Raw genomic sequence first — 25640 nt, forward strand, 5'->3', positions numbered from 1 at the left:
AGAGACGGGGTTTTGCCATGTTGCTCAGGCTGGTCTCGAACTTCTGGGCTCAAGAGATCCACCAGTCAGGCATCACGCTACCTGACTTCAAACTATACTACAAGGCTACAGTAACCAAAACAGCATGGTACTGGTACCAAAACAGAGATATAGACCAATGAAACAGAACAGAGCCCTCAGAAATAATACCACACATCTACAGCCATCTGATCTTTGACAAACCTGACAAAAACAAGAAATGGGGAAAGGATTCCCTATTTAATAAATGGTGCTGGGAAAATTGGCTAGCCATAAGCAGAAAGCTGAAACTGGATCCTTTCCTTACTCCTTATACGAAAATTAATTCAAGATGGATTAGAGACTTAAATGTTAGACCTAATACCATAAAAACCCTAGAAGAAAACCTAGGTAATACCATTCAGGACATAGGCATGGGTAAGGACTTCATGTCTAAAACACCAAAAGCAACGGCAACAAAAGTCAAAATTGACAAATGGGATCTAATTAAACTAAAGAGCTTCTGCACAGCAAAAGAAACTACCATCAGAGTGAACAGGCAACCTACAGAATGGGAGAAAATTTTTGCAGTCTACTCATCTGACAAAGTGCTAATATCCAGAACCTACAAAGAACTCAAACAAATTTATGAGAAAAAAACAAACAACCCCATCAAAAAGTGGGCAAAGGCTACAAACAGACACTCCTCAAAAGAAGACATTCATACAGCCAACAGACACATGAAAAAATGCTCGTCATCACTGGCCATCGGAGAAATGCAAATCAAAACCACAATGAGATACCAACTCACACCAGTTAGAATGGCAATCATTAAAAAGTCAGGAAACAACAGGTGCTAGAGAGGATGTGGAGAAATAGGAACACTTTTACACTGTTGGTGGGATTGTAAACTAGTTCAACCACTGTGGAAAACAGTGTGGCGATTCCTCAAGGATCTAGAACTAGAAATACCATATGACCCAGCCATCCCATTACTGGGTGTATACCCAAAGGATAATAAATCATGCTGCTATAAAGACACATGCACACGTATGTTTATTGCAGCACTATTCACAATAGCAAAGACTTGGAATCAACCCAAATGTCCATCAGTGACAGACTGGATAAAGAAAATGTGGCACATATACACCATGGAATACTATGCAGCCATAAAAAAGGATGAGTTTGTGTCCTTTGTAGGGACATGAGTGCAGCTGGAAACCATCATTCTCAGCAAACTATCACAAGAACAGAAAACCAAACACCACATGTTCTCACTCATAGGTGGGAATTGAACAATGAGATCACTTGGATATGGGAAGGGGAACATCACACACCGGGGCCTATTATGGGGAGCGGGGAGGGGGGAGGGATGGCATTGGGAGTTACAACTGATGTAAATGATGAGTTGATGGGTGCTGATAGGTGCAGCACACCAACATGGCACATGTATACATATGTAACAAACCTGCACGTTGTGTACATGTACCCTAGAACTTAAAGTATAATTAAAAAAAAAAAAAAAGAGATCCACCAGCCTTGGCCTCCCAAAGTGCTGGGATTTCAGGCGTGAGCCACTTTGCCAGGCCTACATTTTTAATCTTGAAACAAACAAAAAAAAAAACCTTATGTAAAAGTTGAGACCTAGTAAGGTTTATTTTCACTTACCTGCACCTTACCCTTCCTAGGAGGTTCTAAACCTCCTCAGGTAACCAGTGCCACGTGTAGTAGAGGAGTGGCCCTGGCACGCGGTCATGGCCACGTTTTTAGGGCCGGAACCCACATTTCCTGCATGCTTCTGAATCAGTCTTTCCATCAATCTCCCTTCTGATGGAAAATAAAAGATAACCCAGGGGCTATTTGCTGTTTCTTTACACACTTCTGGTCCTACTAAACAAATACCCCATATAACCAGGTTCCATATTTCTAGGAAAAAAAAAAAAAAAGAAAAACCCCTATAGTCTTTTAGAACCTGGCCAAGAATGTTAGGAGCAGAAAGATCCTGACCACCCAAAACACTGAAGTTGTCCCAAAGCCTTTACATATGAGTCCTGGTACAGGCCCTTCTGTACTCTTTCCTCCTTTATACAGAAATATATTATTTGGCTAGCTGACTCTCGAGAATAGAAGCAACTAATTTTAAAAATAGGGGTTAAAAAAGACAATTACAGGCAGGTAAACTTTTCAAATAAATCAAGAAAGTATACAACAGTATTCTAGGAAATTTTCTTTCAATGTGATTACCAGGGGCAGTAAGGAGGGGAAACTTTTCCTTTCTCAATAGGACCACATAAAGGAAAGCTTCTGTTAGACCCAATTACTATAATTAAAACCAAATATTGAACATAACTATATGCCAGGCTCTACATTAAGTGCTTGACATACATTACCTCATACAATCAATCTTTTCAATATCCCCATTTTACATATCAGGGAACTAAGGCCCAGAAAGGTTTTAAAAAGTTCACATCTGTCTATCCCAGAGTGTCTTCTCTAACCTCTTCACTACACTATAGTATCCTGCATTGCTTTCCAATTGTTTTATGTAGCTGTTTCAGTTGCATAGATTTTAAACTCCCTAAAAAAGTAAAAATTAAGTCTTCTACTTATCCTAATAGCACCCTAAACCTAAGCCAAGTTCAGAGCACTAAAAAAGCTTTTAAATACATGCATGACTGAACTTCAGTATCAAATAATTCATTTTCTAACTGTCCTATTTCTCCTATCAAACTACCTGCTGAGGCATTTGAGCCCACTGCCACTTTCTAATGAGGAAGGCAAGAATGGGCACAACCCCACAGTGTCACTAAACACTCATGACCTGCTTCATCCCTTGTACTGGGAACCCGAAGGCCATAGATGACTTAAACAAAACATGGCTGAAGGAGACATGCCCGGTGCACATGCAGATTGCCCACTAAACTGAGTGCATGAATAAAACTTATCCAAAGTTCTTATAAGCATCCAAGTTCCTTGTGTGCCCAGAGCTAAGCCCTAAATTGTAGGGCCCAAGGCTAAGTCAACATCCTAACTATAGACAAATTGGTGGCAACTAGGGTCAAAACTAGGATTCATATAGATAGATACATAGATTCAGTATTAGTTTTACCTAAGGGAATATGGCTATGTTATTCAACCCAAACCGATGAAAAAAAATTACCAGTTTTAACAACCAAAGCCAGTTTTTAAATAACTCAAAATCTAACTATGCCACCTATGAACCACTTCAGCTCTTTCTTCCTCCCTCCTCTTTTTTCTCAAATTTCCATATTCTTTTTTTTTTTTTTTTTTTTTTTTTTTTGAGATGGAGTCTCGCTCTGTCACCAGGCTAGAATGCAGTGGCACAATCTTGGCTCACTGCAACCTCTGCCTCCCGGGTTCAAGCAATTCTCCTGCCTCAGCCTCCTGAGTAGCTGGGACTACAGGCGCCCGCCACCACACCCGGATAATTTTTGTATTTTTAGTAGAGATGGGGTTTCTCCATGTTGGCCAGGATGGTCTCGATCTCTTGACCTCATGATCTGCCCACCTCAGCCTCCCAAAGTGCTGGGATTACAGGCGTGAGCCACCGCACCCAGCAAGGATAGATTTTTTTTAACGAGAGAGGAAAAAAGATGAGGCAAAGAGATGTTTGTTTTGTTTTGACCAAAGGCAAACAAAGAGGGGAAAAAAAGACAGAGAAAATAAGATTTAGAGCCTTTTTCATTCATCTATACCTACTTACCATCTGGGGGTTAAGAGCTAGTTTTATTTTCTGAAATCTTTGCAATCTCTTTAGGAGCAGTCAGAGTGCTAAGGAGCCTCACCCCTAATCCTCCCCAAATCCTTAGACCTGAATTATTAAAATAATTTGTAATAGATAAGTATAAATAGGACCTGGAGTGAAAAATGCTACATGTGAATGTAATCAACTCTGTGGTGTTGGTATATCTAAAGATATGTAAATGTGGCAAGAACCATATGGGGGACGGTGGGCACAGAGTTATATGGGCCACTCTACCGAGGTACCTACAAGCACTGTCTGGATAAGGAGGCCTAGCAGAGGGGCTCAACCCATCCAGTCCCTAATCTCAGAAGGATACATCAGAACACCACGGCAGGACCTCAAACGTGCAAATGGCAGCATTCCTCTTTCTTAGAACTCGGACAAGCAACTTGTGATTATATTTTGGCTCCTACTTTTAATTTTTCTAAACAGAAAGTACACTGTGACCAGCAAAAATGAGTTTCTAGACACCCTCAGTAGATCTGTCTCATTCTAAATAAATTGGCATTTCAGTTTACACAGCAGTCTGTATTAGCCAGGGTAATATTAAGGGAGGTGCTGTGGAGTTCAGGGGCTGCTCTCTCAGGGTACTGACAAAAATCAAGATTCTGCACCAACAAAAAGCACCATCAAGTAATGCTAGGCTGTGAGGTTGTTTCTACAGGTCACGCTTTTCTCTAGAAACAACCCTGCCTCATCAGGCCTCTGCCAACCTTCCACAACCTCCACCTAGGCTGAAGGTGGCTCCAGACGCTACACACAGGCACCTCTCTTGCATGCCTTTTCATCAATCTGGCCTTCCAGATAGATCCTGGAGGGGAACCACACCAAAAAAAAAGAATTTGTGAAAGACCAGTACAAGGCATAAGGCATGTCAATTCAGCACACAAAATGCAGGTGGGTGCCTAAAGATCTTCACCACTGGGTGGGTAACAAGTCAAGCTATAATAGCAGATTGTGCAATGCCAGTCCCTTTTACTTTCTTAGAGATTAGATTGCCCTCTTGTGGGAAATAGGAGGGTAAAATTTCACAGTATTTCCCCCTATCTTTTTCCATGATGGCTATAGATAGAACGCATCCTGTCTCAGGGCAAGAGCTGACCATTACCATTTAGGAATGCAGTCACAATACTGTCATGTCTTTTGATTTTTCAGAAGAAACTAGAAGTATGGATTTTTTATTTTATTTAATTTTATTTATTTATTTTATTTATTTATTTTTGAGACAGAGTCTGGCTCTGTCGCCCAGTCTGCAGTGCAGTTGTACAATCTCTGTTCATTGCAACCTCTTCCTCCTGGGTTCAAGTGATTCTCCTGCCTCAGCCTCCTGAGTAGCTGGAATTACAGGCATGAGTCACCACGCCTGGCTAATTTTTGTATTTTTAGTGGAGATGGGTTTTCACCATGTTGGCCAGGCTGGTATCGAACTCCTAACCTCAGGTGATCCAACCGCCTTGGCCTCCCACAGTGTTAGGATTACAGGCATGAGGCACTGTGCCCAGCCCAGATATTTAAAATGCATGAGATTTTACATGTTACCAACCAATATCCACTTTTTAGAAAAAAATATTTAGCAGGCACCCAGTTCGTGAGCTGGGCATGTTAGTCTGTAACAGAGTCTGGTGAGTCTGAAATACAGGTTGTCAGTATAGTTAATAACAAGGTGTGAGTAAAGTTAGTATACAGAGAGTTAAGCGTCCTCCGCATAGTTTGGTGAGCCTGGAACACAGGCAGCATGGTGGGGAATGACAGGGAAGGTAGACTAGGGGCTTAGTTCTATAATCAATGGAGAACTATCAAAGGCTTTAAATTGGCAAAATCACCGGGTACGGTGGCTCACACCTGTAATTGCAGCACTTTGGGAGGCTTAGGCAGGCAGATCACTTGAGGCCAGGAGTACAAGACCAGCCTGGTCAACGTGGTGAAACCCCATCTCTACTAAAAATACAAAAACAGCCAGGCATGGTGTTGGGCGCCTGTAATCCCAGCTACTCCGAAGGCTGAGGCAGAAGAATCCCTTGAAACTAGGGGGCAAGGTTGCAGTGAGACGAGATCACACCGCTGCACTCCAGCCTGGGCAATAGAGCAAAACTCTGTTTCAAAAAAAAAAAAAAAAAAAAAACTTAATTAAATTTTAAAAATAAAAAATAAATTGGCAAAATTACCCAATCGGAGTTTTAGAAAAATTGCTGTTAGAAGTATCATTGACTAGCCCCAGATAGAGCAGGAGTGAAAATAGAAACAAGTAGCTCAAAGAAGCCACCAAACATACTTCAAAACTACAAGATGCTTTGTCAGTGGATGGGATCTTCTTTCATAGATTTAAGACTTCCTCTGAGAGGGGCTTAGAGGCTCAGGAGGTCCACAGATTTGTCACAGGTATTACCTACCTGTTGTCTCCTCTATTCCTGGAAAACAACCAGAATGTTGGACAACATCCAATCATAGAGGCTCTACATGAAAAATAAAGCCAGTGCCGCTGAGGGTCAGTGTTCCCTCTTTATCCCGGGGTTAGGAAGTCAAGACTGTAAACAAGACCACTCAAGAGACCTGGGACATCGAGAAAGCATAGAAACCTCCCTGAGAGGTTTCTCTAATACTTAAGCAGGGGGAGATTAAAAGGTCCTTTCCTGAGAAAGATGTAAGGCAAATCAGAGCTCAAAACAAGAGACAGTACTTCCTGCTGATGATGATGAAGGGTGATGAGTGCTGGTGGCACGTGTCAAAGCTGGTTCCACACAACCCCTTCCAAAAAAGCCTAAGAACAGACAGCATCTTTACCTTGCTTATTTTTAATCGATGACTAGAAAGATTTGGAAGTCTTAAAACTGTATCCCTTCCTAAGTCAACCAACCTGGAGTACAATGGCAGATCATGGCTTACTGTAGCCTCAAGCTCCTGGGTTCCAGCAATCCTCATTCCACAGACTCCAAGTAACTGGGACTACAAGTGTGCACCACCATGCCTGGCTAATTATTTTTGTTTTTTTGTTTTTTGTTTTTGAGACAGAGTCTCATTCTGTCACCCAGGCTGGAGTGCAGTGTTGTGATCCCTGCTTACTGCAAGCTCTGCCTCCCGGGTTCAAGTGATTCTGGTGCCTCGGCTTCCCAAGTAGCTGGGATTACGTGCATGCACCACCACGCCCGGCTAATTTTTGTATGTTTAGTAGAGACAGAGTTTCACCACGTTGGCAAGGCTACTCTCGAACGCCTAACCTCGAGTGATCCACCCACTTCTGCCTCCCAACGTGTTGGGGATTACAGGCGTGAGCCATTGCACCCGGCCCATTTATTTATTTATTTGTTTGTTTGTTTGTTTTTAAGAGACTGAGTATCACTATGGTGCTAGTCTCAAATTCCTGGCCTCAAAAGATCCTTCTGCCTCAGCCTCCCAAGTTGCTGGGATTACAAACATGAGCCATGGCACCCAGACACATTTCTTTAAAAAAAACAAAAACAAAAACCACGCATCTTTATGTTTTGAGGGTTGACACTCAATGAAGTAGCCGTGTGTTTTTTAAAGTGTGGTCCATCACCCACCTGCATCTGAGTCACCAAGGTTGTCAAAACTTGCAGATTCCTGGGCCTCAGACCCACAGAATTAAAATCTATGAAGTAGGGACCAGAAATCGGCCTCCTTCAAACAGTTCTCCAGTTGATTCTCAGGTATAATGAAGGCTGAGAACACTGAAGATTCAGACATTCACATGCAGGGGAAGGGGACCATCATGAGAAAAGCTTTGTCACTCTCCAAGAACAATAATATAATATCCATTCCTGTGATAAAGCCATTAATGCAAGGCTATGAAAGCATAACCCAGCCAGGCATGGTGGCTCATGCCTGTAATCCCAGCACTTTGGGAGGCCGAGGCAGGTCTCATGAGGTCAGGAGATAGAGACCATCCTGGCTAACATGGTGAAACCCCGTCTCTACTAAGAATACAAAAAAATTAGCCAGGCGTGGTGGCGGGCGCCTGTAGTCCCAGCTACTCAGGAGGCTGAGGCAGGAGAACGGCGTGAACCCAGGAAGTGGAGCTTGCAGAGAACCAAGATCGTGCCACTGCACTCCAGCCTGGGCGACGGAGCAAGACTCTTTCAAAAAAAAAAAAAGCAAATAAATTAGCTGGGCGTGGTGGTGCATGCCCGCAGTCCCAGCTGCTCGGGAGGCTGTGGCAGGAGAATCACTTGAACCCAGGTGGTGGAGGTTGCAGTGAGCCGAGATTGTGCTACTGCACTCCAGCCTGGGTGAGGGAGCAAGACTCCATCTCAAAAAATAAATAAAAGCATAACCCACGGCTTGAGAATGCTTCTAGCCCAGTGATTCTCAACTGGGGTTCTCAAAACTGAGGTCAATTTTGACCCCAGGAAACATGTGGCAACATGCAGACACATTTTTGATAGTCAAAAGTGGGGTAGGTGCCACTGGTATCCAGTGGGTAGTGGCCAAAGATACTGCTAAACACCCTATAATGCACAGGACAGGCCCCACAACAAAAATGCCCATTGGTGCCATAGATTAGAAACCATGCTGTAGCCTAAGTTCAGCCTTTTCATAAATGAACACAGAAATGTAAACAAACATTATTTTTAGCCAGCCATTTTCTTTTAGCTACCTAACATCTGACTTTTCTTTTTTAAGCTACCTAACATTTTTTGAGGTGCCTTTCATTTGATGAATTCCCACCACATTCATCTTGTGGCAGGCAGTGTTCACCTGCCACTACAGAAACCAAGAAGTGAGGCACCCCTCCCACTCCCCACCCTTCTTCTGTGAGGCCTGAGCATGTGACCAAGGCCTGGCCGGTAAGAAGCTCCCCTCTGCAACTTTAATGTAGACCAATAGGACCTGGCGAGGTGGCTCATGCCTGTACTCTCAGCACTTTAGGAGGCAGAGATGGGCAGATTGCTTGAGCTCAGGAGTTTGAGACCAGCCTGGGCAATACAGTGAGACCCTGTCACAAGGCAAAGGCAGAAAGAAAAGAGAAAGAGATAGAAAAGAAAAAGGAAAAAAAAGGCCAACTGATGCCAAAAAATCTGGAGTGACACTGGAGAATACAAGCAGAGGGACAAGAGTTGAAAAACTACCTATTGGGTACTCGGCTAACTTCCTGAGTGACAGGTTCAACCGTACCCCAAACCTCAGCATCACACAACATACCTTCATAACAAACCTGCACACTTGCTCACAGAATCTAAAATAAAAGATGAAAAAAGAATTTTTTTTAAAAAACTGGGGTGACAGTGAAGAATTCATTCTACAGACAGGGACACTGGCAGCGCCAGGACATGGCCAGTGACAGCTGTTGCAGATACAGCATGCTGCGCCAGAGCAGCCCTCAGCAGCCGGCTCACCAGTCTCTGCAGAGTGATTTGGGCTGTGGCTCTGGTCTCCTGGCCTCTCCTGTACCTGTCCATATTCCAACCTTGCCTCTCCACACTTCTGCAAACTGCCCCACAGCCTTCTTCTTAAACAAGCCAGCGTACATTTCAGTTACTTCAACCAAGAATCCTGAATAATATAACCATTCCAGGAGCTTTCCCTAGTCCATCATTTAAAAATATCCATGCCTGGTGGCGGGCGCCCGTAGTCCCAGCTACTGGGGAGGCTGAGGCAGGAGAATGGTGTGAACCCGGGAGGCGGAGCTTGTAGTGAGCCAAGATTGTGCCACTGCACTCCAGCCTGGGTGACACAGCAAGACTCCGTCTCAAAATAAAAAAAAAAAACCACGGAACTATTCTCCATATTTTCCCTTTTTATTGTACTGCATCATGTAAAGTTATTTATGATTCTTCAAATTCTTTTTGGGGAAGAAAAGCCTCTTAAAATTCACTTCTAGATAGAGCAGTGGAAGAGAAACAGGAAGGCTTGATTCATGTAAGTGTCAGAATTTCAGGAACTGCCATGGTTGGCAGGAAGGTGCAAAGAAGGCTTCCAAGACCAGAACCCAGTTTAGGAAAGGCTCCAAGATGGGTGTGAAGTGGGACATCTTAGAGTGCAACATGGGTCATTCCAGCTTTGCAACGGAACATGTTTCAAAAGTCAGTACACGGCTGTTGGAAGCCTGAAATACATTTCTCACAACGTATTGCTTCACGTCATGGCTAGAGTCCCAGGCTAGCCCACAAAAGCCTCCTTAACGTGAACTGCTACATGCAGACATAATCAGGGAAGTTGTGGAAGCAACAGATGAAGCTTTTTAATACACTACCCAAAAGTTATCCAATGGCTCTCAGGAAAGCAGAGGCACCAGGTAAAAAGGCAGATTCAGTAGGAGCAGTGCTTAGAGACAGGATGCTAAAGTCTGGTTATGTGCTTTATATGTTAAATATAGATGCCTTAAGAAGTCTCTTAATTTTCTTGTTTTTTCCGGGTGCATATGGATCTCAGCTTATTTTTCCTATCACATGTACCCATAGTTCTCTGTAAGAGCTTCTCAAGTCCAATAATCATATTAAAATAAACAATCTTCTTTGCTGAGACATTAATGACAAAAAAAAAAAAGGCTCTTCTGTCTTTCCAGAAATCTGGGTTTCTAGTGTTGAAAGTGACCCTAGAGATAATTTTGTCAAACCTCCTGTCCAATGCCAGAGCCCTTTCCATAGCATCTCACAGACACACACCCAGCTCAAGGGTCAGAAAAATTCTATTTTGGCCAGACATGGTTCGCTCGCACCTGTAATCCCAGCACTTTGGGAGACTGAGGCGGGTGTTTAGCTTGAGGTCAGGAGTTCAAGACCAGCCTAGCCAAAATGGCGAAACACCACCTCTACAAAAAATACAAAAATTACCCAAGCATGGTGGTGCGTGCCTGTAATCCCAGCTCCTCGAGAGTCTGAGGCAGGAGCAATCACTTGAACCCTGGAGGCAGAGGTTGCAGTGAGCCCAGACAGCGCCACTGCACTCCAGCCATGGTGACAGTGAGACACTGTCTCAAAAGAAAAAAGAAAGAAAAAGTAGACCAATTCAGTTTCTTATGGTTCTAACTGCTACAAAATTCTTTATTAGTATTGACCCCAAATCCACATGGGTCTTGGTTCCACATTCTGAACAATCCAGAACAAGTAAAAGCCCTCTTCTATAGACTACAGCATTGGAATACTAGGTTATTATCCATCTATCTCCTGCTGTTGTCAAGTTCAAGTTTTCTCACTTTCAGAATGCATTCCCCATAACCTAGCCATCCTGGTCACCAGCAGGTATACCAAAAAAATAAAAAGTGTCCACATGGAAGAGCATCTTTCAGTTGTGGTCTGACAAGGCAAAAGTCCAGTGAAGTAATTACATCTGCTAACCTGGACACTCTAGCTCCATTTAGCATGAAACTAAGTTAATGCTTCTTCACAGCCACATCACACCATCAGATCACATAAAACTGTAGCTAAGTAAAACCCCAAGACCTTTTCACAAACTGAAAAGGCCAAGATAAACCACCTCCATTATGACTATGTATAATTGATTTTTCATCCCAAATGTCAAACTTCATGCTTACTCTTGCTAAGTTCCAGCTTGTTTGGGGCCCAGCGTTTCAGCCTGTCAAAATATATATATATATTTTTTTGAGACAGGGTCTTGCCCTGTCTCCCAGACTGGGATTCAGTGGTGCGATCTCAGCTCACTGCATCACTGCAACCTCCGCCTTCAAGGCTCAAGCCATCGTCCCACCTCAGCATCCCCAGTACCTGGGACTACAGGCACGCACTACCCATAACCAGTTAATTTTTTGTTGTTGTATTTTTTGTAGAAACAGGGTTTCACCATGTGGCCCAGGCTGGTCTTGAATTCCCAGGCTCAAGTGATTTGCCTACCTCAGCCTCCCCAAGTGCTAGGATTACAGGCGTGAGCCACTGGGCCTAACCAAGATAATTTTGAATCTTCATTCTGTATCTATTATGCTTCCTATGTTCTTCTCATTTTGTGTTCTCAGCACATTTGATAAGGGTGTCTTCTGTGTCTTCACGTTTTGATTAAAAATGAACAAGACAAAGCTAACAAGAGAGTTCTAGGGCATGGGGATATTGTTCTAAGCAGGTAAAAAGCAATCCGTTGACACTCTTTTGGCCTGCTTGTTCAATGACCTGGGAATCCACCTAGCCTAATACTATCATCCAACCCATGTTTCACTAACTTTATCCACAAGGGTATCTTGGCAAGAATCTTTGGAAGGCCAATTTTTTCCTCTTAATTATTTTCTTCCTATCTACATCCTTATAACCTAAAACAGCTCTCCTCTAGCTGCCCAGTTTGTTCTATGTAACCCCACTCCTCCTGGTGCTCAGCTTATTAGACCACAGGAGACAGCCTGATGCCAGAAGAGCCACCTGTCACAGGCTGGACCCAACCAGGTGCTCTTTTCTTTGGAATTTGGAAACAGCACACTAAACTCTTCAGTTCTCTGAAATGAGAAGCGGTATGATGCTAGGGCTGGGGCAACCACAGCCAGCCAACATGCAGAGGAAGTCAGAGTGCCCAGAAGAAAACAGATCAGACACCCCAAGAGCCATGAGGTCCGAGAAAGACACATACTACCAACTAGCCATTCAATTCTGGAGAAGTCAGGAAAACATCTGTCCACCTTCAGGTCTGTGCCCCATGTCCCCTTTTCCCTGACTTCTCTGGAGGTCACCAGCTGAGGCCAGAGAAGACCTCTGCAGACACCTTCAGGGCCCTGACATGGAAGTTGTCTGGACCTGGAAAAACACCACTATAGATGGTGGGAACCTCACTGCCTGAGGATCACTGATTTTTGAAAGTCTAGAGATGTTAAAGGTTCACAAGGCTTATAAGTAATTAAATCCAGGACTGCAATCCCAACAGTCATTGCATGTTCTTCCCCTAATATTACTCACTGCCCTCCCATTTGAAGCAAGATAAAAGAACAAAGTATTCAATTGACTCTGCTCTTCATTTAGAGCTGTTGTTCACCGATGGTATGTACATTTTCTTATTTGGAAAAGACTTGAAATGCATCATACCTGAAAGAGAAATTGGACTGTTATGGGGAAAGCTTGTGATTTTTTAAAATAGTTACTGCATAATGTAGTTTATAAAAGTTAGTTATTGACCAGCACTGGCAGCAACTTAACTGATTTTTTACATTACAAACCCAATTTGTTAACATTAGAATGAGGGGCTTTTGGATTGTCTAGATATTTAAAACATAAGGATATATTTTGCTTAGTGGCTAATTTGACAGTCATTTAGAAACACTGTTCTTTCCTTTTAGAGAAACAACCAGAGAAACTTCAAAGTTTCTTTGAACAAGATGGTAAAGACAAAAAAAAAAAAACCAGAATAGTAGGGTATGCTATGCAGGGAGTTTGTCTTTAATCCCCAGAGTCATTTAATACTTACAAAGTTCTAAACTGAACAGCAACTTAACCTTAGTGTTTGTTAATGTCAGTCTGAACTCACAAAGCCTAATAAATGCTAGACTCAAATGTAGACATCCCAGAAAGGGCAGAGAGCCTCCCAGAGTATAAAGAGCACATGAAGTCTTTGCAGACCATTCTTATCATCCAAATTTAATCAAGCCTCCCAAACACCAGATTACATCCCCCTGAGTTAATTCTTTGAGGGCATTTTGTATTACCTGCAAGTTAGTAAACAAACATAACTCTCTTCTCTAGAGTACCAGCTCCACAGAGCTTCTGGCAGGATCTCCCACTCAGACTCAAGTGTTCAGGCAAGTATGCTTCCTCAGGCTTCATTGCCTAGAACACAGACCTTTATGCTTATTTAGTAACATCTACCTATGCCTTACTGTGGATGTTATAGTTCTATAACAATATAACATTGTTCTACCTGCGTATTTAATACTGATTCAATCCCCTCAATAACTCTGTGAGTCAGGTTCTATCTCCATTTTACTGATGAGAACACTGAGATACACAGAAGCAGAAACTTCACTGTGAAATGGTTCAACATGACACAGCTAGGGAGTGGAAAGGCTGGGATTTGAACCAAGATAGTCTGACTCCACAATCTGCACTTGGAACCTCAATACTCTGCCACTTCTCATAGTAAATCATGACTTAATCATTTGTTGAATCAAGTTAATAAAAAGGACAAGAATGGAATGGAGGTAAAATATATTTAATGAAGTATTAGCAAACTACAAATCCACTCAGAAAAACCAAAACATTAACAGATTTAAAGTCAACCTAATTCAGATATTGGGCATTTCTGAAGGGAAGCAAGAAGGAAAGAAGGAAAAAAAGAAAGGAAAGGAAAGGGGAGAGGAGAGGGAGGAGGGGAAGGGGGGAGGGGAGGAGGGGGAGGGAGAGGAGGGGGGAGGGAGGGAGGGAGCCAGGCACAGTGGCTCACACCAGCACTTCAGGAGACGGAGGCAGGAAGATTGCTTGAGCCCAGGAGTTTGAGACTAACCTAGGCAACATAGTGACATCTCATCTCTGTATTTTAAAAAAGAAGAAGAAAAGAAATTCTACTCTTTTAAGGCTTTTTTGGGAGGGGAGACGACTGTTTTATCTGTTTCACTATCAGCTCAAAATCCATCCATGGCTCTTTGCTGGTGAGTTCACATTCTGAGACATGTAAGGGTCCCTCTGCAACTTGCCTCCAGCAAGCTTCTGGCACAATCTCCTGGCAGGCTCAAGTGCTCCGGTGGACATGATGTCTTCCATGTCTCTCTGACAGCCATGCCCTGCAGCAGAGGCAGTCTCACTCAACTCCAACACACCCTTTTCCTCCAGGGCCTGTGCTCCTCTCCCACCTAATCCTCACACCAACCTTAAGAATAAGGTATTGTTATCCTTACTTTACAGAAAGATAAAATGGTTTGCATATGCTCCCACAGTTAAAAAGTGGCAGAGCCAGCATTTGAAACCAGGCAGTCTGACTCCAGCTTCACTTTCCTCATTACTTCTCCATCCTAAAGCCTTCCTCGGCTACCCGCTCCCAAAGTGCCTCTCCCACCCCTCACATCCTACATCACTTGTTTTATTGGTCTCATTCATCTAAGGGTAGCTATTTCCGCCTCTCCACCACCCATCCCGAGACATGTCATCTTTCCAAATAAACTGTAAATCACTTGAAGGTCAGTAATAAATATTTTAATAGCGATGGAGGGAATGATGTTTAAAACTGCCCACTACAGAACAGAATTAGAACATGTTACTCTGAACGGATCCATCATCAGACTATAAGGTCAAATAGATCATATTTACTGCTGTAATTTGAATATGAAGTTGTACTCTAATTTAACAATATCTGAAATATGACATATACCCATTTGTACTCATTTTATAAGGTGAAAGGTATTTATGAACAATTAAACATTAATTCTGATATCAAAGGCCATTTTTAAGGAGCATAACATACTTAACATGAAAAGTACATGAAATGTACAATAAAAATTCAATCTTTTTTTTTTTTTTTTTCAGACGGAGTCTCGCTCTGTCGCCCAGGCTAGAGTGCAGTGGCCGGATCTCAGCTCACTGCAAGCTCCGCCTCCCGGGTTTACGTCATTCTCCTGCCTCAGCCTCCCGAGTAGCTGGGATTACAGGTGCCCGCCACCTCGCCCAGCTAGGTTTTTTTTTTTGTATTTTTTAGTAGAGACGGGGTTTCACCGGGTTAGCCAGGATGGTCTCGATCTCCTGACCTTGTGATCCACCCGTCTCGGCCTCCCAAAGTGCTGGGATTATAGGCTTGAGCCACCGTGCCCGGCTAAAAATTCAATCTTAAAGTGAAAGTTTTTCTTTTTTTTTTTTTTCTTGGCATTTCTATCTGGATTCTGCTAAAGATAAGTCATCAGCAAGTATCTGTTAAAGGCTGTTCTTTGTCTCTTTTTTCCTTAGTCAGAATTTATGAAGTCAATTTTATTTAAATTAAAAATAAGAATTCTTCTTAAAACATGTAATATCAAACCAAGTCTTCAATTTTTTTTTTTTTTCCTTCCTCTTAATTTGTAACAGAGACTCTAAGAAAATAAAATCTAAGGTTAAGGAAATTTCCATCAATGTGAAGAAAATATTTTCCAAAATTAAAATAACAAGTTCCTCCCTGGTTAACATAGCTGATTTAAGTTGCAGATACATGGCTGCCCCTGAGATCACCTTCCTCTGCAAGCTTTGTGAAAGGGCCAAATCCACATCCTTTTCAGCAATTTTTGAGTCCTCTATGGGACTACCTTTTTTTATGAAATGCTGCACATACTACCAATGCTTCATAAATATTTCATGATACATTACCCAGTCCTGGAATTTCCTGCAAGATTGCACAAAATCTTTAAAATTGTGCACTGTAAGCCATAAAATAATCAGATATAAAAGTAAGCTCTATCAATTCCTTCATTAACAATTTTTTTACAAGAATTTTAGAAAAAGCAGTGTTACTACATTTTATTCTCAGGAGTAAGATTTGCTATTTATATTACTTTACTAAAAGGCTTTTAGAATTACACTTATTTTTTTATATCAGATACTATTTTCTCAGTTGGACAAGAGCCTTCTTATGGTACTCTACAGTCAAAAATGGCCCATTGTGGGAGTTGGGGGCACTAATTAAGTTGGTTAATGGATACAAAAATACAGTTGGATAGAAGAAATAAATTCTAGTGTTCGATAATACAGTAGGGTGACTATAGTTATAATTTCCCATATATTTCAAAATAGCTAGAAGATTATTTGTAAGGTTCCCAATACAAAAAAATGATCAATGTGTGAAGTGACTGATATGCTAATACATGTTATTATTATATATGCTAATTATATATGTTATATATATATTATATATGCTATTATATATGCATATATTATATATATGATATATGCTAATACATGCATATATCAAAATGTCACTTGGACCCCAGAAATATGTACAATCATTATGTATCAATTTTTTAAATGGTCCAGTGTGACTCAAAAATAGACTGGACTGTAAATTTTAACACCTAGCACAGTGTCTGATACCCAGTAAAAGATGAATAAAATTTAATTGACCTAAATTGTGCCTGAAGCTTGACAAAACGTGTTCCCATATATTAAAATTAATCTCAATGTTTCTATTTCCTCATCTGTAAAATAGAGCTAGAGACCGCTAAGATCCCTTTCAGCTTTAAAAGGCTGATTAACATTTTACTTTATCTACAGCAGCCCTGCCTTGTGCCACCCACTCCCCACCAAACCATAGTTTCAAATTTAGTCATCTGGGAAAGAACAGCTCAATAGACTGAAAACATCCCCAGGGAAAAGACAGGCTAAAATCAAGGAATCGACTTTCCAAACTAAGCAATGCTTCCCATGTTGAGGGACTCACAGTAAGATATTAATATATGGGAAAATATTTTTTGAATTTTCAAAATACTGTAAAGATGGAAGGTGGTCTAATATTATAAAACTCTGGGCCAGGAGTGGTAGCTCACACCTGAAGTCTCAGCAGTTTGGGAGGCTGAGGTGGGTGAATCACAAGGTCAGGAGTTCAAGACCAGCCTGGCCAACATGGTGAAACCCTATCCCTACTAAAAATACAAAAACTAGAAGAGAAGATGGCGATGGTGTGGGATGAGGCCAAGCAAGATGGAACTGGGGAGGAGGTGCTCAAGATGTCCATGGAGATCATACACACACACAGCTTCTGGACAGTGAGATCAAGATCATGAAGAGTGAAATGTTGAGAGTCACCCACAAGCTCCAAGCCATGAAGGACAAGATCAAAGAGAACCGTGAGAAAATCAAAGTGAACAAGACCCTGGTGTACCTTGTCTCCAACATCATCAAGCTCCTGGATGTTGATCCCAATGACCAAAAGGAGGATGGTGCCAATATTGACCTGGACTCCCAGAGGAAGGGCAAGTATGCTGTGATCAAAACCTCTACACGACAGAGGTACTTCCTGCCTGTGATTGGATTGGTGGATGCTGAAAAGCTAAAGCCAGGAGACCTGGTGGGTGTGAACAAAGACTCCTATCCAATCCTGGAGATGCTGCCCACAGAGTACAACTCGCAGGTGAAGGCCATGGAGGTGGATGAGAGGCCCACAGAGCAATACAGTGACAATGGGGGCTTGGACAAGCAGATCCAGGAACTGGTAGTGGCCATTTTATTGTCAATGAACCACAATGAGAAGTTTGAGAACCTGGGGATCCAACCTCCAAAACGGGTGCTGATGTATGGGCCCCCAGGGATGGGAAAGACTCTCCTGGCCTGGGCCTGTAGGGCACAGACTAAGGCCACCTTCCTAAAGCTAGCTGGCCCCCAGCTGGTGCAGATGTTCACTGGATGGTGCCAGGCTAGTCTGGGATGCCTTCACCCCGGCCAAGGAGAACGCGCCCTCCATCATCTTCACTGATGAGCTGGATGTCATAGGCACCAAGCACTTTAACAGCGAGAAGTCCGGGGACAAGAGGTGCAGAGGACGATGCTGGAACTTCTGAACCGGCTGGATGGGTTCCAGCCCAAAACCCAAGTTAAGGTAATTGCAGTCACAAACAGGGTGGACATCCTGGACTCCGCCCTGATCCGCTAGGGCCGCCTGGACTGCAAGATCGAGTTCCCAATGCCCAACGAGGAGGCTCGGGCCAGAATCATGCAGATACACTCCCAAAAGATGAACGTCAGTCCTGACGTGAGCTACGGAGAGCTGGCCCGCTGCACAAATGGCTTCAATGGGGCCCAGTGCAAGGCTGTGTGCGTGGAGGCGCCTATGATCGCACTGCGCAGGGGTGCCACGGAGCTCACCCATGAGACCTACATGGAAGACATCCTGGAGGTCCAGGCGAAGAAGAAAGCCAACCTACAGTACTACGCCTAGGGCGCAGCAGGCCAGCGCCAGAATCGCGGCTGAAGTGCGCAATAAAAGATGGTTTAGAGGCAAAAAAAAAAAAAAAAAAGAAAAATACAAAAATTAGCCGGCTGTAGTGGTGGGTGCCTGTAATCCCAGTTGCTGTGGAGGCTGAGGCAGGAGAATGGCGTGAGCTCGGGAGGCAGAGGCTGCAGTAAGCCGATATCGTACCATTGCACTCCAGCCTGGGTGAGAGAGCGAGGCTCCGTTTCAAAAAAAAAAAAGTTAAAAACTCTGAAGGGTAGCATTTTTTCAATAACAGGAAATGCTGGGGATAATCAGATGCAATTGGAAGCATTATACTCCCATATACAAGTTATTCTATTCAAAGCACTCCCCCACCATGTGGCTTCTGAAGTCAAGATAATTACGTGGTACATTACTTTCAAAAAAATTTGTAGATGCTGGCCTTACTGTATTTCTACAAACCACAAATACTTTGCTTATTTGGTGCTGATTATGTTGAAAATAGAATATTATGACATTTTATGGTAATAATTCCAATCGCAAGATTTTGATCATCAAGGAAAGGAGTAGAGTGTTGTTATGGAGGCAAAGCCTTGAGCTCGAAGCAGTAAAATACGTCTGATTTTTTTTAGCCCAGCAAAGCTCATTACAAAGTTTTACCAGTGGTTGGAATCTTTAAATTTAGACATTTGAAACACTTTTCACTTTGTAATCTGTCATCTACTCCGAAAGGCATACCACTTTCCTGAGTTCTGCTAGACCCTAAACTCTAATTGCTCATTTTAGAAAACTTAAGATAAATCTATTTAAAAATAAAATAAAATCCAGAACTCCAAAGATTTTGCTTTTCCATTTAGGCTGATTTGTTTTAACCCGCAGTGAGAATTGATCAGGAAAAGTTTGCCATCTTGTGGCCAAATATAAGAACTTGCTCCAAGAGAGTCACCCATTGGTGGCTTTTCCCTAGCAGCCTTCGGCAGCTGCTCCTGCAGACGGACACCTTCTTATTCAGGCCTCTGAGCATCTCTAGAGCCCCCTCACCAACAAGTACAATGTCCTCAAAAGTTAAAGTTGAAAGGACATTAAAGAATTATTTGCTCAAAAAAAAAACTTTGGAAGAAGAGAATGTGGGAGAGAAGGGGGAATAAATGTGCCTCTCTCCCTCCCTGGCAGCCCTGAGGGTCTCCACAAATCTCCAGTGATGCACTCAGGAACCCCGGTCTCCCCCTCCCACTCAAGGGCGCTGTCTCCGACTTCTTCACACACTCTTGTCCTCCAGACTTCCCATCGCTTTTTCCCAGGACCTCAGACTGGAAAAGCCAAATACAGACTTCCACCGCTTAGAAAATACCTATAAAGTTCCTCACTCCATCCCAACCAGTCACTGAGTGGATTTAATTATAGTGGGAGAGATCAAGAGTTCCAAGATAATGAGACTCAAGATCAGTGTTGTCCAACAGAACTATCTGCAGTGATGGAAATACTCCATACCTGCATGGGCCGGTATGGGAGCTACTGAGCACTTGAAAGGTGGCTTGTGCAGTTGAGGAACTGAATTTTTAGTTTTATTTAACTTTCATTTATTTAAATGAAATTGCCACAGCTGGCTACCATACTGGACAGAACAGCTCTAAATCTTACTTTCCTAACCCAGTCTAGCATGTTATGAACTTGACAAACAAAAAACGCAATCCATTCATTCAAAAACACATGCATCGGCTGTTATAAAGAAAACAGTATGTTGCTGTAACACGATGCACACACAAAAATAGAAAATATCTGTTTTCCCAGCATATATATAATTAATCAAGGATCTAAAGCATGCTGACGCATAATTAGAGGATGAGAACACAGGGAGCGGGGTTCTTCTTTGATGGGGAGCCACAGGGCTGGGTTAATGGGGAACTTGCAAGTGAAACAGGACCTTACAAGTCCAGCAGGAGGAGGGAACATAGGTATTTTAGAGAAAGGGCAAGGGTAAGGATCCGAGAGGGGAGATCCGCAGGTCCGCTCAGGATGCCAAGAAACCTGATCCAATTCAAGGTGCAGTTTCATGTAAGGGAATCATGGGAGAAAAAAAACTAGAAAGGGACTTTAGGACCAGTTTCCAAACATAAAAATGAGAGAACCAGGGGGGTTATAACGGGAATAAAAGGGAAGAGACCAATTAAAGAAAGATTATAATGGAGGAGGGACCCAGACTTTAGAAAAGACTCATATGTGCCAGGCATGGTGGCTCATACCTGTAATCCCAGCAATTTTGGAGGCCAAGGTAGGTGGATCATTTGAGGTCAGGAGTTTGAGACCAGCCTGGCCAACATGGTGAAACCCCGTCTCTACTAAAAATATAAAAATTAGCCCAGCATGGTGGTGGGTACCTGTAATCCCAGCTACTTGGGAGGTTGGGGCAGAAGAATCGCTTGAACCCAGGAGGCAAAGGTTGCAGTGAGCAGAGATCGCACCACTGCATGACAGAGTAAGACTCCACCTCGAAAAAAAAAAAAAAGAAAAGAAAAAAGAGATTCAATGCTGTGGTTGAGGGAGAATAAGAGATGATTCAAAATTTTCACCCAGGGTGAATAGAAGATCGCTGGCACCATGAATGGGGCAGATACCAGAAGAATGTTTGAAGGTTGTTGAAGCTGAGATTAATGAGACAGATGGATCACCAAAGCACTTTGAGAAGGTGACAATGAAACTGGAATTCAGAAGACAGGAGAGACTATTGGCTGAAACCATAAAGTGGAGGAGAAAATACAGGATGAGGAAAGAAGAAAAGGAGAAAAGACACAAGAACAGACCCTGCTTCCAATGGAAAGTGACTCCTTGGCAGGGACAGAATGAGAACAGAGTCAGAGAAGGAACACCCAAATGAGTCATACCCCTACTGCAGGGGCAGGAGGGAGACTTCTCACTACATATGCTCTGCACCTCTTAATGAGCATTCTGCCTTCCTACCTAGACTGCACGCTGTGCAAAGATGGAGATTATGTCTTATACATTTCAATCCCGATGCCTAGAACAATGCAGGACACAGGAAGGTAATGTAAAGGGTCCCAGGAGAAAGAAGGCCTCAGAGGCAGGGCATAGTGGCTCATGCCTGTAATCCCAGCACTTTGGGAGGCCAAGGTAGGCAGATCACCCAAGGTCAGGAGTTCAAAACCAGCCTGGACAATATGGTTGAAACCCTGTCTCTACTAAAAATACGAAAATTAGCCAGGCATGGTGGCATGTGCCTGTAATCCCATCTACTCAGGAGGCTGAGGCAGGAGAATCACTTGAACCCTGAGGCGTAGGTTGCAGTGAAGCGAGATGGCACCACTGCACTCCGCCTGGGCAACAGAGCGGGACACCATCTCCAAAATGAAAAAAAGAAGGCCTTAGAAGAAAAGGTTTTGCTGGGTAACATGTAGTCCTAGACTATACACTGCTCCGGCCCCACTTAACAAAGCTCAAAAGCAAGACCCACATTTGTACATGTTCTAGTTCAGTGAGTCCCAGTCCTAGCAAATGGTCAGAATCACCTTTAGACAGTTGGTAGGACCCACCCTGAGATTATAAATTCAACGGCCTGAGCAACTGATAGTTTTCAAACTCCCTGTGTGATTCTAATCAGCAGCCAGAGTTGGGAACCATGCATTGATGCCAGAGATGTAGAAGGTTGCTGATCCAGTTTGTAGAGTGCCCTTTAATTATCCACACTACTGATACCATTTTTATCTGTATGTGTCATATTTGCCCTTTTTTCAGATTTCAGGACACTAACATATTACGCACAGTCCATGTACCAGGACTCACGTACATTATCTTAACTCTTATCATAGTCCTATGAGGTAGGTATTGTTGGTACAGATGAGGCACCTATGACTGGGAGTTTATTTACCAATCCAAGATCCCACAATTAATGACAGCCCAGGAGAACTGACCTCAGAACCCTCTTGCCTGTTGCTCCTCTGCTGCCCACTCCCTGCCCCAGCCAAGCAGAAACCCAGCTGTCCTGGGAAGCAGGTAGAAGGAACATCTAAGAGATCATGTGAGAGACAGCAGACCAGTCAGCCCGTGGGACTCTGACTAAAGCCCATGATTTCCCCCAGGACCACCTTTACTGTGCTTCCACCCAGACACGCTCCTTAAAGGTGAGAAGAGAGACCTGGCCAGGCGACTGTGAAAGTAATGTTTTCATTATTCCCATTCAACTCTACACAATGTGGAAACAAGTTTTACTAATACCTTATACTTATTTGACAAAGTAACAATCTCTCTGAATGAGAAATTCAGTTACACTACAGGAATTCTCCTCCCATCCTATCACTTTCCCAAAAGGAGCAAGACTGGTCCCACTGGGCCAGGTGTTCTCCCTCCTTGGCTGACACTTTCTGGGCTTCAGGGAAGGGAGTGCAGGCTGCCCGGCCACGCCCATTTCAGCCTTCCTGCAGTTCTGAAGTGAAGCGGCACAGAAGGCCCAAAAACAGCCACATTTGCCAGAACTGATGTTGCATCTGCGGGCACAATGCTAGTTGACAAAATTGTGGCCTAAAAAACGTGACAAGTGAACGAACCCACCGTGATGCCGCCTGATGAAGCAGCTGGGGGAGGCTTCCCTTCCTTGGGAGTCTGAAAGCCCAGGCTCCCCCAGCCTTGCCCTGAGCACAGCCACCTTACCCGCAGGAGCACAGTTCACAGATGCACTTTGTCTTCATAGCGGCCATCCCGAGGCCCTGACGTCCCCTCAGAGCATCGCCAGCCGCAGCCGACTCCTGGACCCCAACCACCTGGCTTGGGGCACGCCCAGGCTCGAGGGCCTTGGCAGGTGTTCTGTTTACTCGAAGGAAAATTTAAGTGGCCCTTTTGCAATGTCCTGTCGTCTGTTGCCCTCCTGCTGGCCTAGCGCGAGGGAGCAGCCAGGGAGACCTCACCCTGCATGCCACCGCCCCGGCCTCTGCAGCCCAGACTCAGGCACCTGGAGCTGCTGACTGAGCCGCAGGAAGCTGCGGGGTCCGTGCCCAGGTAGCCTCTGTGATGTCGCCAGGACCAGGAGGGGCACACCTCAGGTGACAATTACATCACAAGAGCCGCTTGTGAGGTTGGGAAGCTCCCAGCAACTCACTGGCAGGCCCAGGACGGGGGTTCCCCAGTGGACCTTGGAGAAACCTGGAAAAGGTGGAAGTCACTAGAAAGCTTCTGGTGCAGTAAATGGTCACACGTGCAGAAAAGATGAAAACTCCCTCAACATCACTTTGGGTGGCATTTGCTGTCTCTAGGATCCATGGTGCCCCCTCTTAGGGGAATACAGCCCTTGACTTCCAAAAGGCTTGCCTTGAATAGGGTTTGCAGATCTTCCTGTGGAAACCTAAGCCTTTGGCTTCAGATGTCTGTTAGAATTGCTCTCACCCACAGACCTGCGCTCTGGAGAACACAGCGGTTTAAGAGAGCCCAGGCCTTCTCTGCTCAGGTGGGTTCTCAATCACTTCTCCAGGTGCTGGTAATGATGCCTTGAAGCAGACGCGCTCAAATTTTAGTGGGCATCAGGACCACCTGGCTTGATGAAAACCAGATTGCCAGACCCCACCCCCATAGTTTCTGATTCAGTGTTTCTAGGGTAGGCCAAGGACTTCTATTTCTTACAAGCTCTCAAGTAATGCTGGTTCTGCTGGGCCAGGGACCACACTTTAAGAACTACAGCTTTTGAGATTCCTTTACACCCCCCGAAATAGTGTTTCTTCCGCTTACCTGGTCCCGAGAGCACACCCCCAACCAGAAGGCTCCCCTGCATCAAAACCTCTAGTCCAGGAATCTAGCTTCAACAAGAAGCCAGGTGATTCTGGTCATGAAGCAAGTTCCAAAGACACTGCTCTGGCCAGTTGTTTGGACTTAAACCATTTTGGCTTCCTGCTTATGGGAAATGGGAACTTAAAGTATTGACAATCTTTATGCTTGTTTTTCTTTCCTATGCTTCCTAACTCTTTCCATTCATTTTAGTGAATGAGTCAGTCAGAGGCATCTTGGACTGCAAGACACTTAATATTCAGAGGGTTTTGGGTTTTTTTTGTGTGGTTTTTGGGTTTTTTCCTTCAATATTAGGCTCTAGAATAGAGGTCAGCAAACTATTGTCTGCAGGTTGGCCACTTGACTCTATCTGGCCATTGAGCTAAGAATGGTTTTCATATTTTTTAATGGTTGAAAAAATTAATACTATTACATGACATATGAAACTTACCTAAAATTCAAATTTCAGTGTCTATAAATAAAGTTTTGAATTTTTTCAAAAAATTTGTGTAAACATTCCTGATTTTGCCTCTCGGCCCACAAAAGCTAAAATATTCACTATCTGACTTTTTACAGAGACAGTGTTCCAACCCCAGGTACAGAAAGTCAACAAGGTAGATTCAGACAGGAGCAAAGCTTATTGATCATTCTTAAGAATAGTGGGTTGGGAAGCTGCTCCTTGCCTTCCCAGTAGGAAGTCAGAACGCTAAAGGGGAGAATGGAAACCTGGCCAGACAAAAAACAGGTGGGAGCTGTTGGAAGTCAAAGCAAAGCCTGCATGCCATCCATCGCCATTGACAGAGAACATCACAAAGTCCTCACAGAGGAAATAGAGTGCTGGACACCAGCCTTCTCTTGATGGCTGCCTAAACATTATCCATAAATCTTTCAGCAGAAGAATGCCTGTTCATTCTCCCTGCCATTCAAACTGCCCTTGTGGGTGGCCACCTTGTCAACAATCACGGTACTCCCTACTTCCCCCATCCATGCCCTCAATAGAGGGTAGAGATCTAGAACGATGAAAATGGTGTGGATAAAAGCCTCAACAATTATATATCCAAAGATGCAGTGCTAGACAGTAGGGACAACCTCCCCTCACCTAGTTACACTTACTGTCCATTTTTTGTTACATCCAGCCAACCTTACCCTGACCCATCTGATATGGTTTGGTTCTGTGTCCCCACCCAAATCTAATCTTGAATTGTACGCCTGTAATTCCCACATGTTGTGGGAGGGACCCAGTGGGAGATAGTTTGAATCATGGGGGTCGTTTCTCCCATACTGTTCTTATGGTAGAGAAGAAGTCTCATGAGATCTGATGGTTTTATCTTCATTTTTTTCTCTTGCC

General features: G+C 43.6%; 1 protein-coding gene and 1 pseudogene across 3 annotated transcripts in view; one reads left to right on the forward strand and one right to left on the reverse strand.

Annotated features, from left to right (window-relative positions):
• SAXO1 (stabilizer of axonemal microtubules 1) overlaps positions 1-25640 on the reverse strand; it is a 120834-nt gene that overhangs the window by 83687 nt on the left and 11507 nt on the right. Inside the window, exon 1 of one of the 3 annotated variants that reach the window (XM_009188710.4) lies at positions 23189-24726. The exons of 1 other annotated variant lie outside the window; for it this stretch is intronic. In XM_009188710.4, the coding sequence (XP_009186974.1) occupies positions 23189-23235 (47 nt within the window). In that variant the 5' untranslated portion in view covers positions 23236-24726. Of the gene's footprint in view, positions 1-23188; positions 24727-25640 lie in introns of those variants that run through there. One more of the 3 variants, XM_003911680.4, reaches the window with a different exon arrangement.
• LOC101002661 lies at positions 17262-18529 on the forward strand (annotated as a pseudogene).

The sequence above is a fragment of the Papio anubis genome, chromosome 13, assembly GCF_008728515.1.
Source record: "Papio anubis isolate 15944 chromosome 13, Panubis1.0, whole genome shotgun sequence".
NCBI lineage: Eukaryota > Metazoa > Chordata > Mammalia > Primates > Cercopithecidae > Papio > Papio anubis.